At 42.2% G+C, this 26,969-nt stretch overlaps 1 protein-coding gene across 3 annotated transcripts; it reads left to right on the top strand.

The window, feature by feature from the left end:
* Nucleotides 1-631: 631 nt before the first annotated feature.
* On the top strand, nucleotides 632-25,903 carry KCTD20 (potassium channel tetramerization domain containing 20). Of its 3 annotated transcripts, none has more exons than XM_050911441.1 (9): nucleotides 632-695; nucleotides 3,470-3,576; nucleotides 18,050-18,249; nucleotides 18,963-19,242; nucleotides 20,135-20,237; nucleotides 20,762-20,882; nucleotides 21,848-22,045; nucleotides 22,563-22,673; nucleotides 23,280-25,903. In XM_050911441.1, exons 3-9 carry the CDS (start codon nucleotides 18,099-18,101, stop codon nucleotides 23,570-23,572), a joined length of 1,257 nt encoding a protein of 418 aa, XP_050767398.1. In that variant the 5' UTR covers nucleotides 632-695; nucleotides 3,470-3,576; nucleotides 18,050-18,098; the 3' UTR covers nucleotides 23,573-25,903. The 3 variants fall into 3 exon arrangements, with proteins under 3 accessions (XP_050767398.1, XP_050767399.1, XP_050767397.1); XM_050911442.1 differs by lacking the exon at nucleotides 632-695 and adding an exon at nucleotides 3,327-3,385; XM_050911440.1 differs by lacking the exons at nucleotides 632-695; nucleotides 3,470-3,576 and adding an exon at nucleotides 8,900-8,948.
* The last annotated feature ends 1,066 nt before the right edge of the window (nucleotides 25,904-26,969 follow it).

Raw genomic sequence — 26,969 nt, 5'->3', positions numbered from 1 at the left:
GATAAAGGCCACTTCAGCTGTCTAAAGGATCTCCTGATTTTTAAATGAATTGCTTAATAGAAAGTAAACAGTTGGACTCAATGATGTTAAAGGTCTTTTCCAACCTAAATGATGCTATGATTCTAAATTTAGCTAGAAGATCGGTTCATTACTGGCTAATTTAACCCATATCCAGACAAGCAGCACAATAAATTCTTTTTCTCTGGGGAAATGTAAAGGGATGGGGAGCCACCACCATTTTTTCTTCCACTTTATTCGTAAATAGCATAACCAGAGCTAATGATGAGTTCAGAAATGGCCAGTTTGGTAAAATTAACATTTTCTGGAGAAGCAGTGTGATTGCAATATCTGGTTTTTGGGGGGACTCGGCCAGACTGCTGATGAAAGCCCCTCTGATTTCAGGTTTCTGATCCCAACATCCCCTCTGATTCCAACATGACAGTCAGCTAGAGCTTGTGGACCATCTTTTGCCAAGGTTAGTACAATTTTGGGTCCCTCGCTTTTGGACGGCCTTGCCATGTGAAATGTTGTCTACTGAACAGCCTCCCAGTTCTGAAAAATTCCCAAATTTCATCTTCTGTCCCATAGCCCAGACTGATTCCATCTGCATTCTGAGGAGCTGAATTACCTTCCAGTGCTTGTTTCTCACCAGTGTCTGTATAGAGAAGCTGGGACTCGTAATCTAGGCAGCTCAGGTGAGATGAATCCAAGCCCCTGTGCTCCAGGGTAAATGGGGAGTGCTTAAGCGTGCCCCACGGAGCCCTGCTTTATCTTGGGGAAAAGGAAGGCATCCACTGCTGCGTGTGTGGGGGACCTATAGGAGGGACTCCATCCAGCCTGCAGCACGGAGGAAGGCATATTAGCAGCATGAATATCAAAACTGCAATTTTCTGAGATGAGAACGGCTAGTGGCTGATCTCTGCTACAGAGCCTGACATCCTCATTTTGCTACCATGTGTTCCCCAGAGAGGCTCAGGCAGCTCACAGCTAAGATGGAGCCCTGGATGTGTCTGTGCGTGGTGGGAGGAGAGGCCAAGGAGCAGTGGTTTTGAGGGTTGAAGGCTATCCAGCTTTCCAGAGAAGGGGATTATAACAGGAGGGCAGAGATGAGAAATATGTCCTGTAGTCTCAGGTCTGGAAGTAGCAGGGAGATTTTTTTTATCAAGACCTTGTTAGCCTGTACCCACGGAACGGGTGACTGGAATTCCTTTGCAGCAAAGTGGTGACCAAACTACGCTGGGTTGTAACGTAGCAGAAGCACAAAGGCAGAGCAAAGTGGGCTTTCACGTGGGTGTGTTTCAGGAGTCTATTACAGGGAAATAATTACAAATGCTCTAAGTTACTGAAGTCCTGGGACTTGCCTTCCCTATGTCTCATTTCATCAGCTTTCATGGCCGTTTCTCCTCCTGTCTCTTGTTCCAGTTCTCATTTGCGGTCGTGATGTGTCCTCTGGCCTGTGTATTTTTTGGCTCCACTTGTCAGAGCACAAAAGAGGGCTAGGACGTTTGAAGGGCAGCTGTTTCATGAGCACAGGCCTGAAATTGAGAAGTAAAATCAATGGCTGTTAGTCTTAGAAGAAGCATTGAACGTGGGCTGTAGTCGCTGAAGTTTGGCATTCAGTAATTTTGTCTGCAGTGACTGCGATTGTTTTTTCCCTGGCTTTTGCCCTCAGAACAACCTCAAATGTGTTATGTGCAGCTATTAAAAATTATGTTAATCCACTGATTGCTCCTGAGCGTGGGAATGTTCAGTCATTGCATCGGTTTTGCTACTGAACACGCAAATATAGTAATACCCTTGTGAACTATAAATTGGAACAGGTCCTATGTATCTCGCTGTCAGAGTGACTAGAGAACTAGTCAGCAATTTACTGTGAAAATAAAAAGCTACCTGGGATCCAATACTGAAATAGCCAAAAGAAGGGGGGGAGGGGGGGAAAGCGTGAAGGAAATCCAATAAAGATAGAGAAGTGAGAGCACAGCTCTGTGCGTGTCAGGTCTGCCTTTGCAATTTGTGGACAAATAATATGGATTAAAATTTATTAGTCATACTTTCAGTGGCAAAAGCGTGTATTACAAGAACAGGGAAATGAATGCAACTACCAACTAGCTCTCATTAAATAGTGCCACGTCCCTGACCCGTGTGTTGGGGTGTAGTAGTTTAGTCCATTGAATCAGAGAGTTTTCAGAAGGAAGGAGAGCTTGGCAGCCATAAAAACAGCAGAACTGAACCTTGTGCCTAACGCTCATCACAACGGAGTAGTGCAAAAACATGCAGGTCCAGTGGCAGCCTGCTCTTGTGACAGCAATAAGAAACAGTGTATAATTAGTGATTGCTGCTGCCAGATCATGCTTCTTGTACGTAAAGTTTTGGCAACGTAGCGTTGAAAAACAGGTTAGGCAGGCAAAAATAGTGAGGCCATATTTAATAAAAGAAGGGTTTCCTTAATAAATATAATTCTGGGTCTAGAAGGTGTAGCTGGGTCTCTTGGAGCCCAGCCCCGTGGCTCACACCGCTGGGACAACAGTTGGTCACGTTTCCTGAAATTAATCTGTGAGTCCACATGATGCCATAGCATGTCCTGTTAACGGTCTTGATTAAGCGCATGCCCCAACTTTAGTGATTTTCTCAGTTTAATAATCATTGACATTATTATTCTTTAAGTGGCATCTGTTTTATAAGTTGAATGACTGCAGTTCTTGCTTGGGGTGTTTTGGTAGCTTGGAGAAATGGGAGTGAAAGGTCCACAAAGGAGGTGAGTAGGGAAAAGGCAGGAAGAGAGAAACTGTTCCCAGCCATTGTGTTGCAGCAGCTGCAGCAATGGAGTTTCTAGTAGAACTGGAGATTAGCTGAGTGGATTTTACAAGTCTCCCAGTTCATGTGAGGTTATCATCATCTGCTAGTTCATCATGACTGGAACAAATAACGGAGGAAAACAGAATAAGGAAGCTTTAACCCATGTGAAAGCTGGCTAATTTCTTCTTCCTCTGGGTGAGTGGATTAAAAATCATGGCGTTGCATAATCTCTAGCCACGGAAAAGGTTACGTCTGTCTGGAATGTTATCTGCTGTAGCAGTTGGTAGTTATGAATGAGTTCCCTAATCCATTGACATAAATGTTCTGGCAGGCACTTGCAAACCTTGTAGTCTAATGCTTTTTGAGAAGACTGCTCTTCGTCAGGTGTTAGTGACTGATACAGACTCAGGAGATGGAAGTTTACAAGAGCAAAGGCCTTTTCTACAAATATGGTTTTTAGAAAAAGACTTTACTGCATGTGTTGGGAAGGAGTCTTTCAAGGTTTTCAGAAAGTTTGCCTTATTTCTTGTAGCTTCGTTCAGGAGGCCAACTAAGGAATAGAAAAGAAATAGAGATTCTTTAAATTTCAGTAAGTGCTGATTTGCTATTACAATTTGATTTGTTAAATCTATGGAGTTTAATATATATGAGCACAATCTTTTTTCTTCTACAGGCTGTCTTCTACAGGATCTACTTTGTTCTTTTTCCTTTCAGACAGATGAAGGTACAAATATGAAAAATCGTAAGATTATTCAGTGATCTTCAAATCAGATGATTCAGGTATATTTGTGAAATGGTTTAGCTTTAATAAAAAGCACCTCAAAACATCAAGTTTTTGCTCATATCCACAGTTTCTATGAGATCCATTCTTACGGTGTGTAAATTAGCTAATGTTTGAGTCATTTTGGACTAGACAGGTTCTAGCTTTTACCCTTAATGCTGCTTATCGCTGGATTAAGCTGTACTGCACAGCAATTTCAAATCTTCTTTTTGAGTACGATCAAAAGCCATTGATTTGGATGCTGCACTAATGGAGAAAAATATTGATCATGTGCATTTCTTGGGCATGTGTGAGCAGCAAGTGGGAGAGCAGCTTTCTCATTATCACCTCCCAGAATAGTCCCCCGTTTCAGATCCTGTAACGGGTCCTGAGCATGTGTCTGCCCCCCTCCCTGCAGCAACCTGTCCGTTTTCAAATGTATGGGTGAGGCTGTGGTCAGACATGCTGTTCTGGCTGCTGCTGAGTGGTATGAAAAGGTTGCTGTGACTCAGCTCTGCGTCACTGCTCCAAGCCTGCTGGAGATGGCAGTCCCCTCGCAGGGCTGTATGATGTGGCTCTCAGAAAGACCTAAATGAACGTATTTGATAGTGAGGAAATGCGTTTACGTGCAGTTTTGCTGTTAGACTTGAGGAGCAGTGATAAACAGCTGGTTTTGAAATGGTTAGCTTTGAATGTGCTGCACAAGATACTGAAGTGAAACAAGTCTAATTATGTCTGTTACCTAGTGGTGGATGAGCAAGGGGGAAACTGGATTTCTGTTTACTGGTAATTATAAAGCTGGAGAGTTTAGTGTGTTAGGGCCGTGCTATATTTAAATGGTACCCTGTCTGTCAAATGTCCCTATTACAAAATGTTCTTTGCCAAGATCATGCGGTGAGCCTCTCCTTTTAAGAGCTGTTTTCGAAACTCCTAGTTGTTTTCAGAAAATTGGTTAATATGCCATGGTATGTTGGTTAATATGGTTAATATGCCATGTGGCATCTCTATCTGTCTTCACTTCGTGCTGTTAAGTCATTCCAAGACCATTTTAAAGGTGTTGTGGACAACTATGGGAAATGCCATTTCACCACTTGTAGAGTGGAATTACTGCATTTCTGAAAGATGAAGCTATTAATGCAGAAAATAGACTCTTCTCCAGTCTCTCACCCTGTGTGTTGCAGACACTTAGTGCTATCTTTAATTAGGAGACTGTCACAGCTGAATTAAAAATAACAATTCAAAACAAAACCTCCTGTGAACTTGTGCCAGCCAGATTGACAGCCGTGAGACTTAAAGGCTTTACTTATCCCCAAAGCAGTTGGAGCCCTGACAATGAGCATACCAGCACCCTCGTGCTGCCCTGGCGGTGTCCCACAGGCAGGGCTGGAAGAAGCATTCCCTCACTGGTGTTGAGTGTGCTAAGACTTCTGCCCATGTGAGTTTTGGTCCAGGTTTACCACCAAGAGGTTCACTTAGTGATGGTGGTTTCTTATAAGTGTCTTGTCTAGTTGACTGCCATATTGAAAATAGCCAACTCATTTCATGCAGTCCACATTAAGAGCTCTGAAATGTCATGGTTTTGGTCACGTCTGATCGGGATTGAGTTGAAATCTTAGAGAGCGCTTCTTTGTACATTAATAGACCCTTTAATTAGCAGGCTTTGCAGTAAGACCTATCTTCTTGTTAAGGATTTATTAAAATCATGCATAAGCTCTACTACTGGAATATGCTAATTTATTTGTGAATCTCTTGGATTATTCAGCAGAGGAGTTGAACATTCCTCACAAGGACAGCCTTTGAAGACCGCTTCCTTGAAATAAATACATTTTTAAAAATCCTAGCCTTTCTTTTGCTTGTTGTCTTTGAGATAAACACTCACAAAAACAGCTGCAATTTTGGCTAGAATATTGATGGGTTGCTTGCGTGTCAAATTAAAAATGAGCTGGAGTGGACTGTTCTGGAACACATTTCAATTTTAGAACTTTCCACTTCCAAGAGCGACCTTATTCAGTGCTCAGATGGGCACCTTTCCTCTGCACGAACGCCTCGTTATGTGTGTTGAAATAGGCATTGTCTCTGCTTTTTCAATTTTGTATTTTTTTTAGTGGTATTTTCCCTTTTTTAAACTTCCACAAAAATATGGCTACAGTTCCTGGCTAATTTTGCTGAAACATGACACTAGCCAAATATTTTTGTGAAAGAATTATTAGTCACATAAGAAAGAATGTAATGGAATATTCTTAGAAAGTGTTATAACTATGCTTGACATGTAAAATATTTATCCAGACATGTAAACAAAGCAGGAGGTGTCTTGCCAATGTACCTTTGTAAACCTTAGTTATTTTGAAATCTTGAGCAAGATGTTTTTCAGTTCTTGAAAATAAGGTATCAAGTTCTCTGCTGACGTAAATTGACAGAGTGCTAATGGTTGGCTTTACCTAGCTGCAATTTTAGCCCCTGCTCTTGCCTCCCTAAAAATAAATCAAGATGTGTCCTCCTGAAGAGCTGCAATTGTGCTAAATAAAACTCTTCTGTTTATTTTGGTTTTGGATTACTTTAGTATTACTTGCAGAGTTTACTAATGTGGCTGCACTCGAAAAGGTAGGCCTTATCTTTGCTTTGCTTTTTGTTATTGTCTGTATCTTAATGTGAATTAAACAACTTGCTTGGTTCAGGGAACTCTGTTGTTTCTACAGACAATGCTGATAGTCTTCACTTTGCTTGTGCCTCTGCTCATAAGGAGTGTCTCAGCCCTTTGGCTGGACAGTAGAGCTGTAGCTTCGGTGGCTTTATCTGAACTGGCTTCCAGCGACTTGCCCTGCTGACTGTTGTGGTGAGATATGGCAATGCCTCGTGGGGATGCCAGATAATTACCCTGGCAGGGATCCTGTGCCAGCCTGTCTCGTACCAAAGTTAGATAAAGATCTCCTGTGCTGGGTTATGACACTTGAGTTTTGGCAAGCCTGGTTCTGCTCTTCCGCACTGGATGCAAACTGCTGTTGGAGTTTTAACCAGTGACAGCAGCGCCTGGCCCACAGCACCAGGGCCTTGTGCTGCAGGTAGAGGGGCTGGCTTGCTATGCTGTGCCCTCTTCCCATTCCCGTCCCCCTTGTACAGCCCTCCTTCAGGCCCTGAAACAGAGGCAGAGCTGTATAGGTAGATCAGAGCTTATTCGGGTACATCAGTAAGCACTGAGCTCCTCCTGACTGTAGTACAGATGAACTGCTTTTTCAAGACTGGAATATTTACTTTCAAATTTAATTGCATTTCAGTAAACAATATGCAGCTTCCCTGTTTGGGTTTTTTTTTTATGCTGTATGCTCTGTTATTCTGAAATCTCTTTGGTGAATAGTTACTGTAACTGCATTCAACTTTCAAAAATCTGCTATCTATTGTTAGTTTTTCAAGCTGCTGCCATGTAATTGGTTAAAAATGAATGGCAGTTGGAGTTGTAGCAGATGAGCTGGGAATGAGTGAGCAGTTACTTGTTGGGATCCCTTCCAGGGAAGGAAGGTGGAGTTTTAAGCTGCTCACAGCCTTTCTAAAATAAGAGTCAAAGCAAGTAGGTGCTTTTTGCTATGGGTGAAACATCAGCTAACTTTTTGTAGGAAACTAAAAGCTCAGTAAGTGAGGAGAGGAATTTTGTTTTAGTCTGAATATTCTCTCTACTGGTATTCTGCTGTAAAGTAATGCACTCATATTAAAACTGTTGTGTCTTTCAACATACACTGATTAATACACCGATCCTCATTTCAAGAGGATCCACGCTGGCCCGTTGCTATGCCAAAAGCAAATAGGGGAGCTTATTTAGCCTTTATGGTGCTGCAGGCTGGGTGTTGGTGTTGGGACCCTTGCAGGCCAAAACTGCAGGTGGTGGTGGCGGCAGCAGCTCCAAGTACTGGGCTTCAGGCACTGTCTGCAGTTTCTGGCTCTCCTAAGGCCACTGTGGTGAAGGAGACAGGAAGGGTTTATGGTGTGTTCAGCCCCTCAAGTGTGAGCGTAGTGTTAATTTGTACCCTGCTGTCTCCTCCTTGCTGATTTTTGGGGTGAATGCTCCACTGCATGCTTTGAAAGTGCAACAAGCTGCCTTGCTCTCGAGCATTGTGTGCTCTGTGTGGATTTTCGTAGTCCTGAATGATGGCAATCTGCCTCACCTTGTGTGGGACAATATGCCTTAGTGATTAGAGGCTGTTGCTCTTTTTTTACATTCCCCCCAACCTCTTTAACAGGCTACAGGTCCTTTATTGCATCTGTATCTAGACAGACTAGATAATTGAGCATTAAAGAATTAAAAGCTTGCCCCCAAACCAAAAGTAATAACAAGTGCTTTGCAATATGTTGTACGTATGTACAGTACAAACATGAGTTAGTAAATTAGTGACAACTTGTTTTTATTATGTTGGATTGTTTGGTTTTAAGTGAGATACCTCTTAAGGCATCTTTCATTAATCTCTTCAGGTGCTGTGACTGTTCAGACTTTAAAGCTTGTCAGTACACACACGCTTTATCACTGGCATGAGTCAGGATGAAAATAGTTTCCTACTTCTTCAGGTTCTGTTTGCATTAAAAATTATATATTATTGATGATATGTGGTATATTTAATTCTGTTGTTCTGTGAAATTGTGTTTGGAGCAGTCTGAGCAATCCAGATATATCTTAGGGGAAATCATTAAGGACAACAGAATAGATTGATTTAATATTTGAACTGATAGAGGGTAAGATTTCCACGTGACACAAATATGTAATGCCTCTGCAATGCTGTGCATAAGCACCTGAGCACTGAGAGAAGGTGGTACTTCTTATTGGGGCTCATTAGCAATGGATCTTGCGGGCATTGACATATCAAAAGAACTCACTTTATCCTCAGTTACTGTAAATTTGTTTGGTCCCTAGTCCAAAGTCTTCTGGACTTGGGAATCTGTATGCACATGGTTATGTACATATTCAGAAATTCTGGTAGTTAATTCCTTTCTGCCTGTGTAAGGGATGTGTGGCAGATGAGTGGCAGGAGCGTAGTTAACCATATGGCATCAAGGGTTTAATAAAACTGTGCCTTTTCTACCACACGATTCCTGCAAAAACAGGCTGAACCTGGAATCTGGGGAGAGAGAGATTGGGGGGGGGGCTTTTACTGGAAAGAGGAGGCTTAAAATAAAGCTATTTGTTACAATACAGATTTTTATATTCACACTTTCCATGAATCAGCTGGGGGGGGTGGAGACTTTTAAACTGAAATATTTACATGAATCAGACATCTGGGCTTTGGGGGAGTGACCACTGCTGCACAAACAGTTTAAACTCTGAAGCTTTGCTGTGACTTAGTGCTTCCCTCTATTAAAGAAGGATTTCAGGATATTGGTGCTGGTAGCACTGAGAACATATGAGCCGCCAGTAAGTAAGGAGCTGTGTTGTTTGAGAGGGGGTGCTTGGCAGAGGGTTTGCTTCAGAGTTGCAATAGGAAACGTGGGTGATTATTTCTGTTCAGAAGTTCTGATGGCTGCAGGTATATTGGACTTGGGGTTAGAGCTTTCTCAGAAATACTGTTGTCCTTATGCTTTTTTGTATAGCTTATAATTGAGAAGCTTGACTTCTTGTAGTGTAGGAATTGAAATTGTGTGAATTTGAAACCAAGTGAGATTTAACTGCCTAAGAAGAAAAATTGAGAAAGAAAATAGCGTTTTAAAATGTAAAGGGATAAGGCAGGTCTTGCTTTTATGCTTTGTTGAAACATGGTTTTTTTCTGAAAGTTTTGTAAGTAGTTTTGCAGAAAATGGTGGAACAGAGAACACAGGGCAAAACTATTGTCTGCTGCTGTTGCTCCTGTTGCAGATTTTTAGTTAAGTATTTGTAGCTTAATTTAACACAGGTGAAGACAAAGTGTAACTCATAGGTGTCACCTGGCTTAAAGCTTTATTTAGCTCAGTATTCTGTATTTTAGCAGGGAAACATTTGTTTTTCCTGTCTCTAGAGAAGAATATCCTGCTTATATTTGCAACAGCTCATCTTTCACCGGAGTTTTTCCCCTTACCCTGATCAGATCTGCATACTCCATCCTTCTGCCTAGAAGGGAGGTATATATTCTATATGGGCAGGGCCAGCTTTATTTAAACTGCTGACTGAATTTAATCAGATAGCACTAGCAAAGCTGCCATTACGATAGTGTTAAGAAGCTCTTTATGAGGATCAAATAGAAGAACTGTAATTTTTCAGATGACTGTCTCTAACCCAATAGTGTGAATAGTGGAAATAGCCTTTATAGGTTGCTTGATTGTGCTCTTTAAGACTAGTACCTTGAGCCTGACAGGGAGGGAAATAGCCCTAGCAAAGCGTTAACCTGTTGCCTTATTCAGAAATTTTGTTCCCTTCTGAGACACCCGATGGTAGGACATTATCGGATGCACTTCATCTATTCCAGTTGATGAGGTTGCCATGGTATAACTTTCCTATTTTGGAAAAGTCTATAGTAAATTACTTCAAGTTAATAAATCTCAATGATTTTTTTGCATGTATTAGTCTTGGTGATTATAAGTTGGCAAAAGAAATGATGCTGTTAGTGTGGGGCACTGATGTGGGTCGGTGCCATCAGCAACGATGTGAGCTTTCAGCGTGTAAACCAGGTGCTGGCAGTTATGGGAGGACCTGGTGAACCATGGGTCTTCAGTGAAGGTGTGGATGTGCAGTGTTAAACCATCAAAACCATACTGCAGACTGTAGTTTTGAATTGCATTTGTAGAAACAGTGGATTTTTGTTAAGACTCAAGTAAACGAATAAGTCTGTAAACTTTCCTAACAGTGAAGCACTATGCACAGAATAGGAGAAAACAATCAAGCATTTCATGAGCCTTCTTGCTGTCTCTTGCTAGAATTTGCAGGCTGTCCTGCATTGCATCAGTCCTGCTGGACATTATTTTCCATCTATATTTCGAAGCCAGATGGAAAATGATTCCTCTGTATATTGACAGAGTTATCATAACAAGGGAAAAGCCTTTTGTAATGTGCCTGTGCTAGTTCAACCTATAAATCAGCCTTTTATTGTCTGGTTATGTTTGTGTCTGTAGCAGAAAATGAAGCGAGGATCATTAGTAGGTATGAGAAAAGCATATTAAAGGCTCCAGGCAGATTTTCTATCTGATGCAATTCGGGTGAATGCACTTTTATGTTGTTCTCCTGTGGTACAGACATATCTACAGGTGCCAGTGAGTGGCCACCTCAGACCTGCCAGGTCTCACGTTGCCTTGAGCATCCTTTGTTTGATTCAGCCGCACAGGGCAATGCCTGGGGCTCAGCCCCTTGTGCTAGAAGGTACCCTTGCCCAGGGCAGCCTGGTGACACCAGCTTCCCTGCTTATGTGAGACTTCACACATGGCCCTTCACCTTCTGGAAGAGGATAAAAACTGATCTCCTGGACAAGTCTTATGCTTAAAAGAGAAGTAGTAATGAGGAGCCAGATTTGTATTTGACAACTGGAAAAATGCTTTTAAAAAAACCAAAGACCAAAAAACCCACCTGCTATGAGAGTAAGAGACCCTCTGAATCTTAAAATGTTTAAAGACTGTAGAATTTGGCCGAAAGCAGGGAGTAGAATTTAAAAGCAGGATGTGTCGTTGCTTTAGAAGTGCCTTTCTTCTAATGTAAACTGTGCAATACTGACAACGTGGGCCCATCACTCACTTTTGGGTTTTAGTAGATAAAGAATCAATAAGTTTGTGTTTACTCCAAGCAACTTGTAAAAGGAACAGCAGCTTCTTGTGTTTTAAACTCCAGATGAGTATTATACAATTTACACTGAAGATATGTTTTAATAGGCAGGTTTTATACTTACTTTGTCTATTCCAATTTCCTAATGGTGCTGTGTTTCCCTCTTACTGGGAATGCAGAAGGGAACAAAGCAGAGCATAAGACGGGAAACTCTGTCGAGACTGGAAGGTCTGTCGAGACTAGAGCAGGCACAGCCTGGCAGGTTTTTTTCCTGTGCCCTTCTATGCTGTTTCCTTTCCATACTTCATCCATTTTATTTGTTAAAATCTTCAGGGACTCCCAAGTTCCAGTTGTGGGAATGAACAGAAGCTGGGGCCAAAATGCCTAGGGTTTGACTCCAGTCTCATTCATGCAAATTCAAACCTGCTGTTTTCAGTGTATTTCCTTTATATTTACAGAATGAGACCCCAGATCTGTTCTCAATCTTTAATAGAGCAGAAAGTTTTACTTTTTGCCTTTCTTTCTAACGGTTGGATTACTCTCATGCCCTCTGGAATGCTTCCCTGTGACTGGGGAATTTTTATTGCCACTGAATGGAGCTGACAGGCAGTATGGTTATTTTTCTCTTCCTGCCTCTCTCCGGGGAAGTATGCATCTGATGATCAAAAGCAAATAGTTTTTATGAAAATTAGAAAGTTGGATTGCTGCCTACTTGCCAATATGATGTTTTTTCATAGCAAGTTTAATCGCTGCTTTTTTACTTAACGAAATTCCAAAATTGTGTAGGGTGCGCAAGAGCAGACGTACTGAGAGAAGATGAATGTGAGTGGTGAGTGCTACATGAGAGAGGCCAGGTTTACTAACTCAGGGTGGTAGAGGACTGATACAGCTAGACTGCATCTGGCCTCCAACTGACAAATCCGCATGTTGTGTACGGCACAGCGAAGCCTTGGCCAGCGGATCTCTCCTGGCTCGGGTATCTCTGTGCTGCACTCCCCGTTGTGGTTTAGACGTACCCTATACTGATTCACTAATCCTTATGTACGGGAAATGCTTCTCGTTATTTATCTTAAGCCCGTGAGATTTCTCTTTTTCTCTCCAGAGGAGGAATTCGGTCATTGCTAATTTGTTTTTCTGCTTGTAAGTTTAGAGAAACTTTTGGCATGTTCCAAGGATATCTTTTAAGAAATTAAAGAAAGGCTAAACTTTTTTGAAAGGCATGCAATTATATTAGAAATACATCTTGTTCTAAAGTAGTAGACTGTAGAATTAGGTCAGGCACACCCTGCATATGCGTGTTTCCTGCTTGCTCATATTTCTGAGAATAATTGTACATGGGAATGTTTTTGTAGATTTAAAGGAGTGTTGTCTCCTTAAAAATGAGTTGTTTGGAGTTTTATTTAAGTCATCGTGGTTACACTGTGGTTTAGGAAGAGTGGAAGATTGCTAACCATCTGATTCACCCGCTCAGTGTGCTGGTCATTCTTTGCCATTTGCAAACCGAATGGTGAAGTAAGGTTACTCACTTCTACTATTTTTACTCTCTTACAACTTCCTTCTTGTCATGCCAGCTGACAGTGAAGCAGTGCATAAGCTGTCAGATGTTATAGTAAAGGGATGTTATAGTAAAGGGCTTTACTCTTCAGTGGATTTTGACAGCTCAGCTTTTCATGATTTTTCTTTGAATTTTCTGTGAAGTTCTGCAAACTTGATACCTAAAATATTTTATAATGGCTCTTTAAAAAAAAAAAAAATCCCAAGGGTAAGGATAAGGAACAAGTAATACAATAAAAAGTTAGAAACCAGCAAGTTTGTACTGACGCTTTTGTTATCTTTTGCTTAATAAAATGTCCTGCATCTAAATGGGTTTTCTCTGCTGGACATGCTACTGTATTTGACTTTCTTTTCTTTGCACACATCACCTATGTACCGTTTATGTTGGTCTGTACAAGTTAAGCCATTCAGCTCCTTCCAATAGCTGGTGAGAACTGTATACCTTAGGAAGTGGGTTTGGATGTGCCTCAGATCCGTTAGGGTGGGGAAGGATAATGTGCTGAAGATCATCCCAGCCTTTTTACATTCCAGTACACTTCCTTCTTTCTTAAGAATTACGTAGAACAAGAATCAGCCTCTTTATCTCTGCAAAAGGCTTGTAGCATGAATTTTGTGCCAAAGATGTGTTGCTAAATAAAACTCTGTTTCCAGTTTGTGTTTAAAAAAAAATTTAAATATCACTTCCATATTTTTATTTCAGCAAAAGTGTTAGCTCTAAAAAAGTTCAAATAAAGATGACTTCACCGTGACCATCAGCACGTGGTTTGGAGAGCAGAGATGCTTGTTTGGTTGCACAGCTCATTCTTAACATTGTCATGTTCTGTAGGGAGGAGGGACAAGGGACCTACATGCTCCAAGTTAGGCAAAACCAACGGGCAGAATCAGATGTGAATTTTGATTTTTGACTGTGATACTGATTTCCTTTCAAAAAAAAAAAAATCACAGCCTATTTAGGAGCTCTTTCTCTGATCTTTAGTGCTGAACATGACACTGGGCTTTTGATATTCATGAGTTCCCAGCTCCCAAAATCCAACTGTCCACAAGCCATGAGTCTTCAGCTCCTCTGCAGACTGGTCCCTACCTGGTCCTTCAGGATCTGAGCATATAAAGAAGTTACTGAGAAGCGAGCGAAGAAGTCAGGGTGCTCATTTACTGCTCGTGATCAATTCTGTGGTGCCAGCTTACGCTTACCAGAGGGTAGAAACGTGCATGGAAACAGACCTCAAAAGAAGATGGTAACCTGCTAGTATTTGGCCTGCTAACCGCAGGGTAATTGCCAGTGCACGGCCAGGGAGCTTGAGTAGTGAACGTGCTAAAAGTCAGCATAACACCCAGTTAGTGGGCCTGGTACTCTGGCTGGTCCTGAAGATTATGTCTCTCTTGCTGTGTCCCTGTTTTCTCTCATAAAAGACTTCCCTGCAGTGCTTCCCAGGGCTGTTAGGAGCAATGAGCAGTTAATATTTGTAAAAAGCTTTGAAGATGAATAGCGCTAATTATTATTTATAGGTATTCATTCTCACCACAGGTAGTTCACCTTGATCCTGGGCATGAAAGGAAGCCAGGACATTTGTAAGCTGGTCAGGCATGAGTATGGCCTTCTGAAGTCTTTATGTACTAGTTTCCCTACTGGGTTGTATGGGTGATTGCAATATATTTGTCATGTTAAATGACTAGTTTGGATATTTGTTGTACCAGCCAGATGTGCTAAAGGAATCCTTACTCATTTACCTCAATTCTGCTGACAGATAATGTGTAGGATTTGGACGTGCCAAGAGGGGACAGAAGACAGGAAAATGCCATTAGCCTGGCCCAAGTAGGATTGTCAGCAGGGCTGAACATTCGGCTTCCCGTAGATTTAATGAGGAAAGTCAGATCTGATGCGTGTAAGAGCTGCCACAATTGCGAAGAACATCTGTTTCTGAATCTTCCCATCACTGCACCTTTCACTGGTGCTAAACTTAGTGTAATAGAAAAGAATGAGGAGAAAGGTGTCAAACAGCTGGGGCTTATTTTTCCTAAAAATCCTGCTTAGCAGATTAAACACAAAAAGGGGGGGAAATGATCAGGGAAAATTCATGTATTGTAGTTCCGGCATATCTGATAAATAGTTCCATAAATAGTTCTTGAGATGTTGTAGTAGAGGACTCTGCTGAATGGCATGCAGGGTCTCTTGGACTGTGCATGCATTTAATTCAAAGCTTAAGGTGATGAACAAAGATTGCAACATTCATCAAACCCAATTTGACTGTTGTGAAAATTCAGTCTGTAGGAGTTTCATGCTATTTGACATCATTTAAATAAGGCTTATAAGGCGGGCCTCTTGTGAAGTTGCGGAATATAAGTGTCCCTTGGTAAAGCTGCTGTTTGCCTGGATATAGACTGCTTGTTGATCTAACTCCCTGCCTAAATTCTCCTCTCTGCTAAGTAATGTATTAAATAATCAAGAGATTGTTCAGACAGTGCAAGGGGAGCTTATTGGCAGAACTGCAGCAATGGAGCACTCTTGAAAGAAAGAAGCCTAAGAAGTAAATTTTATGCTTATCAAGTTTTCTTAATAGAGTTCTTGTCAGCTCACGGAGCAAAGTCTGTTCCAAGTGAGTGTGTTAGCATCTCAGTTTTATCAGGGAGCTTGTTTCTATATAGAAAAGCTGGGGGGGGGGGGAAGTTCCTGAGACACAGCCCAGTATGTTGTTTGTGTTCCTTCCAGCGATTAGCCAGGCTCAAGAACAACCCCTCTTAAGGGCTTTCCCAAGATGATTATGTATCCTCTCGACAAGGATTTCCACCCCCACCCCCATCTCAAAGCACTTTTGCCTAAGTAAATCAAACTGCAGATTAAAAAAAATATGTTTTGGCTTTCTGTGCAGTTGCCAAATTTTAAAGTATTTTGGTCAAAAAGTATAGCATTATACTGTGTGGAATTATAATGTATGGAATTCAGTGAATATGTTTGAAACCACAGCATTAGGTGTATAAATAGTTTAACATTTGCAGCCTGGAAAACTCCATTTTCTCACAATAGTTGCAATGGACTGCATGAAATAGGGGAGTGGTTGAATTTTTGTTGCTACGTTTGAAATTGTCAATTCTGGAATTGATTTAAAGGCGCTTTTTTTTGGTAGGTTTTTTTTTTTTTCTGGGGTGTTGTACGGTATGTGGATTTGCATATGTGGGTTTACTTTAAACAGTACTTTCTGCATCTTCTGTATGTTTACTCATTTATATAGATCATTCCTGGGATAGTAGGTTTGTCCTGGAGTTGTATGAGTGGGGCAGTTTGTGCAATGCACACGCAATTGGTATGTTGGTATGTTCTGCGTGAATACTGGGGACTCCACACACCCATGTCCCACTGCCCATGGCCCAAGAGCAGACTGCTGGCCTTTCTTACTACCTCTTTGCTGGTCTGACACACGAGAGAAGAGGGCAAAAGATTGCACAGGTTTATTCACGGGGAGTTTGTGTTGCCCTTTGCGCAGGCAAAAGGGGACCGATTTGTTCATGTGTGACCAAATGCAAGGCAGCATTCACGGGGACTGCTGGGTTTCTGATGGGACTGATGAGGGGGTCTCTTGGGGGTCCAGGCAACCAGTGCAATGGGTCCAAGGGAAACAGCCTGGAAAATGTTGGGAGAGGGAGTTTTCTGGGATTGTGATAACGGCCCCAGCCAACGTTGGGTGGTTGGTGAGAGGAGAGGTGCATAGTGATGCACTGCACAGTTTGCTGGAACTAAGATGACCCTCGTAGGCTCCTCCCGTTGCTGTTCCTACCAGCCAGCCAGAGCCTTCAAAAAAAAAGAATACAGTAGCTTTTCACATGGTTTTGCTGTTGCCAAAAATCTTCCTTCTGATGAATATCACATGATGCGTAAGCAACAGATTTTCTAAAAATATACAGATATAATAATGCTGGTAACTTAGGATTGGTTTTACAGAACAAGAAGAAGGAATTGTTATTCCTTTTTTTAAATTTCTAATTAAGAATGAAATGCTTACACTGACTGCCAGTAACGATGGGCTTGAAACCCACCACTGAACTGCTCATTAAGGCCTTCATCCTCAGCAGGTCCTGACCAGAAAACTCGCCAACTCTTATTTGGCATTTTGTTGTTTTATTAGTGCTGTATTTTATCTGGTTTGTATCTAGACGTGTCTGTGTTCTGCCATGCTTTATAGATGGCACCCGTGGGCCCTGGAGTCTTAATTCAGCCAAGAAAAAGACACAGGACAATTGTTCTGCAGGGGGGAAATTGGGAAAATTCATTAATGAGGAAATTGGTGGTTTATGTTTGAGAGAGTGAAAGGAAAACACTTCAAGCCAAGAAAGGAGAGCTGTTTCTTGTCCAAGGCAGTAACAGGACAAAATACATGCCACAGAGAGAATGAGGGAAAGAGACAGCAAAAGAGATCTGTTAGGCGATACAAAGGAGTGAAGTGGGTCTTAAAGATAGGCACAGGGAAGAAGAATTTCACTTAAGAGTGAAATGGCCAAACAGCAAAAATGGAAGATGTCTCTGTGCATATGCTGAAAGAACATTTAAGATTTGAATGGCATTGGTTAAAGCATTGTATGTATCTGACTGTGCCAGGGTGCAGTGGATGTAAGGCTGCTGCAGTAGTCATGGCTGTTCTGTGTGATACGAGTATTTGTTGTAGGACTACGTTCAGTTAAATAGTGGGGTGAGCACTGTATGATGGGAAGGGGATAAATCAAGGAGGAAGACCAAAAAAAAAAAAAAAAAGCAATGACTGGGACTAGGGAACCTCCTAGTCAAACCTCAGAGTGGTTAAGAGGCAATGCCTGAGCTGTTAACTGGGAAAATGTTGTATATTGGGCTATCGCCATGTTACAGAGCTCATTTTGCCAGTGCTGGGAATCAAGAGATATATAAACATTTTTAAAGGGCTCTAGTGGTCTGGAGGTCAGGCAATTGCCAGGAAGGTATTTGCAGGAACACACATGTGATCTAAAGACATCAGTGGCTTTAGACTTACTTTTTTAAAAGCAAAGTTTTATAGATGAAATAGACGCCTGGTTACTTTAAAACTTCCCTCCCCCCCACCCCCGGGTTGGTGTAGAGACATAACTAGCATCATAAGCCTCTCTGAAGCCCAGTGAAGTATCTGAAGAAATGCCTTTTGAGCCTGAGGGACTTTGCTTGCAGTACCAGATACAGGGATTTGAGCTTCATTGCTTGGGAGTTTCTTCCAAAACTAACAACCTGGTATTTTCTCTCCTAGCTCTTCTCTTAGGAAACGCAACCAACTCCTCACATCACGGAGGCCCAGCATGAATGTTAACTGTGCTGGTGGGACAGACTGGTCAAGAAATCCGGAGTCCAATTGCTCTGTGGAAAACATAACCGTAGCAGTCCATGAGTCAGAAGAAAGTAATGTGGTGATAGGAGGTCACAGCCCTGCTGCAGTTCCCAGGACTGAGGGTAAGGATAATGTATTTACCTTACAGTAATCTTTAAGGTAGATACTTTTTTTTTTTTTTTTTTGAGGGGTGTTACATTTTGGAAAACTTCCAGTATCCCAAGGCAGTTTGCACTGGGGAGTATGTACCCTGCCTTTGCCAGGCTGGTCTAAATGACAACGGTCCACAGCAGCGTTTAGGGTCTTGCTGTCTTGGCAAGATCATCACATGGGTATGCCCTGCCCGGCCAGCTTGCAGCTCTTCCTGAGGTTGTCCCTGAACAGATTAACTGAAAGTAGCTGGACAGTCCTGATGAGCTGTGTGCCCGCCATGGACCGGGCATCGAGCACTGCTGGCTTAAACCACCTCTAGTGCGGTGTGTGCTTCTGCTCCAGCTTTCCTGTGAGAGTAGTTGTCAGTGCTAGGAATCTCTGTCTGTATTTCTGGCCTTGTTTAATTCCTGTGCTCCCGCTCTTTACACACTGAATCCATCTTGCTTTAACAACGAGTATTAAGCATCATGGTTCATCGGGAAATTTTTTGTCCAAAATCCAACTGCTGACTCAATTTGAAAATAGTTTTATGTCATATAACATTACCCTGACAGTTATGTATATTGACATCCTTTGTTGTTCTATGACTCAGTTTTCTCATTACAGTAGGAAGTATTACTATGAAATGATGTTTTTCAATAAATTATATCTTACCCTTGCAATATTTGTTTGTCTCTCTCAGGTTTAGATTCTGAATGCCGACACACGGCTTGTCCAGTAAGTCCCCAGATCAGTAGTATGTTGTCTGCTCCTGAAGACACGCACAACTGTCATTTCCAAGATGGAAATAAGAGACAATCAGAATATTTTAATACCCAGGAACGCCATGGGTGCTGTGCTTTGTCTTCAAGCAGCAATTCACAAACAGTGGCTCCAGAGAAAGTGACGCTTGTGGTAGATGGCACTCGCTTTGCAGTGAATCCACAGATTTTCACTGCTCACCCTGATACTATGCTGGGAAGGTGGGTGATTTCCACTATTTTCAAGATACCTCAAGGGGGTCGAGTGTTTGCTAAAATGGAACAAACCCCTAATGTTTGGTTTGCGGTCTCATCTGTACGCACAAGCGAAGCGAGGTTGACCTCATTCAGAACTTGGCCGTGAGTGAGGCCTTGAAGACAAGACCGGATGTAGCGAGAGTTGGTAGTTCTCTAGATAACATTCTCCCTTCAGTCCACTTCCTTCAAACAATGTGCACTTTTAGCTAGATATGGTCTGCTTTTGCCTTCTCTCCAAGTGTTTGCCTTGTTTGTAAGTAGTACATCTGTTCACAGCTGATAAATTTCCTTCCAGAATGGGGAAAATGATAATGCTCCATCCCCCTTCTGCTATTATTTTATGATGCTCTCCCATAAGAGAAGTTACTCAGCTCACTGTAACGTGGCTTAAAGGTTGGAGCCTATTGATGCAACAAGAAGCACTCATTTTCTGTATTGCCAGCACTTTCACCCATCTCTGACCAAAGGGAGACAGGTTCTGTTGGGTTACTGACCCTTGCACAGGTCGTTGTGTAAAACAAGGGATCAAAAGGCCTGCGGTGGTTATCTTGCGTAGCCTCGGTGAAAGGGCTTTATTGCCAGGGTATTTTCTGACCCAGGCTTCAATGATCTGTTCCTTTGAGCTGTGGCTTGTTCCATACAGTACAGTAGCTATAGCGATAGAGCCCAGCTATAGGAGGACTTAGCTGAGACAGCTCTTGCGCTTGTTTACTGTGTAAGAGATTTGAGTATAGGTTTCAAGTTACTGTATATATGTGTCACTGCTGGTTTTGTTTAACCTCAGTGCACCTATTGGTCTCTAGAATTAATGCATTTAAGTGTACTTGTGCACTTATATTGATTTTTATCTGTTCAGAATGTTTGGACCGGGAAGAGAATATAATTTCACCAGGCCAAATGAAAAGGGAGAATATGAAATTGCAGAAGGAATTAGCTCAGCTGTGTTCCGGACTGTGCTGGTAAGGAGATGTTTGCAGATTGGAAAAAAAAAACCCCAATCTGTTTGTCACATGTGCAAAACTGAGCCATCTCCCAGGCAGCTGCACACCCCCTGGGACATATTCTTTTATTACTGTTTTGCATTGTGATTTAAAAAAAAAAAATTATAATAGACTTTGGTATGAGTCATCGTTTCAGATATTTGCTCATGTTGCTTTTTACCTTTCTTGTGTCATGCCATTGTAGTTCCTGAGCTGTGTCCTGACCTCGTGGTTGCATATAAATGCATATTGCATATGAGATATTATGAAACCCTATGCCCTGGGAAAAGTTTTAACTGGAGCTTACTGTTTATCAGACCCAAGAGGATCTGCAAAGAGACGTAGATTCTCGAACAAGCAGGGCTGGTTTTACTGTTCACAGAGCTATATATAGCCTCTGTAACTCTCAAATGTTGGTTAACAAAACAAAGAACTAATTAAAAATGATCAGAGTTCAAGCTATTCTTAATTTTTCTCTTCAAAAACTGTCCTTTTATTTGCAGGATTATTACAAAACCGGAATCATTAACTGCCCTGATGGAATTTCCATCCCAGACCTTCGAGACACATGTGATTACCTCTGCATAAACTTTGATTTCAACACAATCAAATGTCAAGATTTAAGTAAGTATGGTGAGAAATCAGCTCTTAGGAGATCATCTGCATGGTGTTTAGCACTCTGATCCTGACTCAGTGCATTTCTTAGTCGTGTGCTTTAGTTTAAGCGTGAACGTATGGACTCCACTAGGACTCATGTATGCATGGCATTTAAACAGCTTCCTTTTTTGCTGCATCAATCCAAAGTGAAGTGATTGAATCCTGCAGAATGTAGACACCGTGCTCAAAAAAGCAAATTGAAACTGTAAAAATTCTAGTCTCCTCTTGCAACGGAGGCTGAGAAAAAGAGCTTGCTGTTACAGTCAAACAAAATGAAGGCTAAAAGCAGGGTTATAACTCCTATCTGAAATGTACCAGAGAATCATGAATAATTTAAGCTGATGGATGATGGGCAGAGCAGGAACCAAAGACACCAAAGTTGGAAAGTAGTAGAGAGTTCCTAGTCATGAAGGGATCTGATTGGGAGCAGCTTTTTGGTGGGTATGCTGGCAAAAAAAGTACTTTTAACATAGGCAAATCTGTGAAAGGCACCATACTGAAATGGGGCATATGGTATCATAGCACAGGCCTTGGGTGGAGTTTCCTACCCTGTCCTCTGATGAGTGATCGCAGAGAAGGCAGAAAATGTGCTTTCAGGGACAGAGGTGGTTGCTGGAAATTCAAGTTAAGTACCATAATCAATTAATTATTCAGTCTATTACTGTTGCGCTGTATTGATTGGACCTTGGTGGTTTTTTAATGGTAATGTAATGGTTCTACAGTGTAATTTGCATCCCATTTGAAATGCAGTCTCATATATCTGATTTTGCCAATTCTGGAGCTGGAGACTGTTGATGCATCTGAACATATGTTAAGGAGTTTGTCTAAAGAAGAATGCGGGCTGTGCTCTTGAATGTATCTGGATAGTGTAGAGCTGGGATATACTTTCATACTGTGTAAAAAAGCTCATCATATGATTTATGTCTCATTAGGTGCTCTGTTACATGAGCTCTCCAATGATGGTGCTCACAAGCAGTTTGATAGCTACCTGGAGGAGCTAATTCTGCCTATAATGGTGGATAGCGCAAGGAAAGGGGAACGTGAATGCCACATTGTCGTGCTGACGGATGAAGACACCGTGGACTGGGATGAAGATCATCCACCTCCAATGGGAGAGGAGTACTCACAAAGTAAGGGCTCTACGCTGGGGCTCCTGGCTCTGTGTTCAGCGCACACCCAGACATCTGGCCATAGGGAAAGGACCCGTTGCCCAAACAGCAGTCTTCCTCCAGGAAGAGGTGCTGTCACATGGAGTCCTTGTTCTGTACTTTCCTTCTGAACTGGCTGCTGCTAGAGGCAGGATACCTGGCTAGTTAAGAGCTTTGGTCTGACCGCCTGCATTGGTAACGACAGCACGCACTGCGTCTTTTCCTTTTGTTTGCTGCCTCCCCCTCAGCCTCTCCCTGGCTCCCCAGTGAGTGAATACTCTCTGCTTTACACACCCATCACCACCCATTCTATCCAGACTGTAATGTGCATCACTACCCTCGCACCAAGGAAGTGCAGCTAATCCCAGGGATGAGGACAGATACCTGAAGTAGTTCTTGGAAACCAGACCTGGTTTTTGGCACCCCCACAGCTGAGCGTGTCAAAATCAGGGAGAAGGTCCCTCCTTGTAGATTCTAATCACCCTTTTTATTTCTCAAGTCCTTTACAGTTCCAAGCTGTACAGATTCTTCAAGTACATTGAGAACCGCGATGTTGCAAAAGCTGTATTAAAGGAACGGGGCCTGAAAAATATTCGCATTGGCATTGAAGGTAAAGTTTCCTTCAGCACAGGAAATTCTACAACAGGTGACTCCATAGTCAGTAAAGCCTTCTTTCCTCTGGACTCTAGGCATTTCCTGTTCTGCTCTGTGTTTTACTAGGCATTTATTTTCATGAAACTAGTAGAAGCTGGGCATGTTTCTTCACCTCTATCATGTTACACTGAAATTGGCCAAGAGGCTTAAAAGTTAAGGGAAAATGAAAGATACGTAGCATGTAGCAGCAAGCCTTGTCTATTTAGGACTGAGTAAACAGGAAGCGGGAGTCAAACGCTTCCACCTGCTGATTCAAGCATTCCCTTAGGGAGCTTAGAGAACGTTGTGCTCTGTCCTGGGAGACTCTTATTTTTATAGTAGCTATGTTTGTTCACCAAATGGCTAACACTGTGCAGTCGTTGATCGTATGACTACACACAATGCTGCACCGTCTTTTCAGGGGAAAAGAAAGCAAGCCAATAATGTGGAATGTGAGCATTTGTCTACTAAGTCCCCCCCGTCCCCATAATCACTCCTGCCTGGCTGTTCTTCTGGGATCCTGTTGTGCCTTTGTGCAAGTCAAAAGTGTGTAGTGCAACTGACTGGCTGTCTGTGTTTTCAGGATATCCCACCTGTAAAGAGAAGGTGAAGAGGAGGCCCGGTGGCCGGTCAGAAGTGATATACAACTATGTTCAACGGCCATTCATCCAGATGTCATGGGAAAAGGAAGAGGGCAAAAGCCGTCATGTTGATTTCCAGTGTGTTCGGAGCAAATCTCTAACAAACCTAGTCACTGTGGGTGATGACGTTTCAGAGGACCATGAGGTTATAATGCATCACCCTCCACAAGTAGATGAACTCGACAGGCTAAACGCACCATTCTCCCAAATGGCTGTTAACGATCTACCAGATTAGTCGTGGCTCGGGGTGGATAGTCCTGCTTCGTGTGGGAACGTCTCAGCATAGTTCCATCCCAGGTGATGGAACACAAACTCCTGCAAGGTGCTTTATCCTCATTCATGCTCTTACTACGTTGTCGTATTTCAAGCATGTTAATAAAGAGCCACACTCCATAGTCTTAATTGTGCAATCAAAAGCAACATCTCCTCAAACAAAAAGAAATTACGCTGTTTGTTTCTACTACAAAGGCTTCCAGATTGGTAGGTGCTGAATATTTTACCTAAACTTTTAAAAGAGGAGCAGAAGTATTTAGAAACGTCTTGTTTGACATGAGAGAGGAAATTCTGGGCCTGTCAAGACAAAGCTTTCCTTTACCATTAGGCACTTAGCTTTGCTTTTGTGATAATCAGTTACAAAGGACTGAACATCAAAGCAGGACAGATGATAACTCTTTCATCAACCCGCAGAAATGTAGCACAGTTGTGACAGCAAAATACTGAGTGTGGAGGAATGACGGCAAAATCCTGAGTGTGGAGGAATCTGTTTACACTGCCACCTGGCTTTGCATCCAGCATGTTGTACTGCTGTTCTAGGGAAGGATGAACTAGTTCAATAGGAAGCGTATGCCTGTTCACGGGAATTTCCCATATATACTTCTCCGTAAGATGGAATCACTGTTTTTAGGGATGTTGTCTGTTCAGCTCAGTAAAATGAGTAGATCATGCTGAAGGAAAAAGCAAAAAAGAAGAGACTGTAGTTGATATTTTACCAACGAAGTAAATCTGTTTAGTAGCCTAATAGATGTAAGAAGCTTTCTAGAGGTGACTATGCATGCTAAAAACTTTCAGTTGTCTCCTCCATCCCCCTGCTAAGACACAAAGAGCCAGTGGAGGAGCTCCCAGTACAGACAGTTTACTACCTGAGTAAAATCCTTGGTCTCATCAACGTTAGTCAAAATTTCTGTATACTCTCCAAGGAGCACTCTACTGTTGCAGCTTTAAAAGGCCAGCTACTTTCTTCCCAATTTGGAACTGACTGGACCGTTTTGCTGTCAGGCAGGTAAGAAATACCAATAGTAAACCAGCCTTCAGTAGAGAAAAATACACATACCTGGGAACAACTCTCCTTTGCTGCTCTGAGTATATTATCCTAGTCTGTGGTTAAGGCTCTGTTCATTTTGGATTCAGGGCCAACAAAGCTGTGACTGTAAGTATAGACACACTCCAGGCTGGTTTAGCTCAGTTATATTAGAGCCTAGCTGGTCCTGTTCCTGCAGCAGGGAGTTACCTGTAGGCTTGCTTAACCCCCTGATTAGCACACAGTGAGTTCAGTACTGCCACAACCGAGCTGCTATGTCAACCAGAACAGGCTTGTCTTACAAAGCCGTCATTTCTGATGGCTGTGTAGAGGTTTTACGTACCCAAAGCGGAGTACTTGGACATGGTGCTGGTGCAAAGAAAAGCTGAAACCCGTTCAAAAAGGAAGAGAGGGAGAGAACTCCCTTGCAAAGTTGTTAAGTGCAGGTCAGTTCTGCTCTTGCAATTGACTGCTGTTGAAACCTGTAACACGCACGCATTGAGTTACCTGGTCATACTTGGCAAAATAGAGGTAGGTATCGGTCTACTCCTAGGAGGTTTAATCCTTTGTTGTCAGGGTTGCCTCATCGAGCAAATTTTTATTATTCTCCATCTGTCTGCAAAGTGTATGGTAGACTTAGTATTGAAGATTACTGTTACTGTTTTGCTGCTAAGGATGGGGGTTTTTTCTCAGTGTACGTAACGTGACAATATCAATCACAAATTTTCCTGAAGGTTTATGAGTGTCATTTTAGTGAAGAGTAACAACATCTCTGCCAAGGCATATACTTGCTGATAGATTTAGTTCCCATTTGTATGGATACAGGTTCCATTATTTGCAGTGTTTCTGTTCTTAGCTTCTTTCCTAAGTGCGGCAAATAGATTTCTTCTTTTTATAAGTGCCTATGGGAAGATTTCCAAAAGTGCTTCAGGACCTCCCGAGAGTCCCAGGGGTTCAGATGCCCAGGTCCACCTGACTACTTTTGAAAAATCCTCCCTGTGTGTCATTGGATCAGTATAGAGAAGTGTCCTTCAGTATCTGCACAGAGGTGGTGTGCAGTCACTTTCCATTATTGCTCTAGATGAATTTCTATTTTTGTAGTAGAGAAAGGAAGACATATGGACCGTTAACCTTCCAGCTAAGGGCCAGGCCAAACCCATTACCTGCCTTGGTAACGAGCCATTCCCACAAGTCAAGCAAAGGCACTGCTGAGACTGTCTGCCCAGCAGTGATGGAGCTTGCCCCCCGGCCCTATGGATTTTTTTTTGGGGGGGGGGGGTATTTATTTTTACAGCAGTGTAAGTTTTAAGTAAATGTGTATCGGTATTGACCAGCTAACTTGGAATTGGAGTTTACACGTTCCGCTCTAAGGACCTGAAACGTGCATGTTGTTGAGTGCTACCCTACAGGACTGTGTCAAGGTGTCAGATGCCGAGCATCTGACTTTGATGGGACCTTATGGGATCTGACAGCTAAGTACCATGTTCATCCAGAACAAATCCCACCAGTGTCTGTCCCTGAGCCCAGTGTTAGCTAGGCCTCTTGAAGGATTCAGCTAGTTTATTAGAAATAGTGATCACCGGCACTTAACTGCAGCAGGCCATTGCCTGAGAGTTACAGACTGTCAATGCCTTGTAGGAGCTTGTTGGTACTCTGTGTAATCAGTTGGACCTTCAGCACAGGATGGAGGTATCCAGCTTCCATGACTTCCATGCAGTTTTTACCACTCCAAAAAGCCCACTGTAGTTTATTTGCTTTCCCAAGTAATTAAAGATGAATTTTGGATTTTATGGGTTTTAGTAGAATGAGTTTCATTGGAACACTAAATCAAATTGAAAAAGTATGCATTTGCTTTTCCTCCTTCTCTCATGGTCAGCTACTTCAGGTACAACGTCAAGTTTTGTCTTATTCTAGATATGTTGAAGTGTTACCTGTGGTGTGTATGAACTACAGATGTATGGTTTCTTTTCTGTATTAAAGTATAAATTATATGTGGCTTGGTTGGCTCTTTTATAAATTGTTTTAAATGTGGAGTAGAAGAATGGGCAGAGGACAGATTGCTAGAAGGTTTTGTTTCCTTGCTTCATGAAGTAAGCGTGGCTTGTGACCCCAAAGTCTTAGAAGTAGTTTTGCATCAGACAGAACCTAGTTGATTTGGCAGGGACCTTGTGCAGCAGCTGCCCAGAAGTGTTACTACCATTTGTGCGAGAGGACCTCAGAGTTGTGCTCAACTGCGGTGATGTTCTAAAAGCAGCACATGGCACAGGTATGAGACAACACGACTTAACCCACAAACTATGCAGCATCTGTAACAGGCCCTAGTGCTATTTTTGGT

The sequence above is a fragment of the Gymnogyps californianus genome, chromosome 27 (assembly GCF_018139145.2).
Source record: "Gymnogyps californianus isolate 813 chromosome 27, ASM1813914v2, whole genome shotgun sequence".
NCBI lineage: Eukaryota > Metazoa > Chordata > Aves > Accipitriformes > Cathartidae > Gymnogyps > Gymnogyps californianus.
The sequence above is the reverse complement of the archived record's forward strand: the minus strand, read 5'-3'. Positions and strand labels throughout refer to the sequence as shown.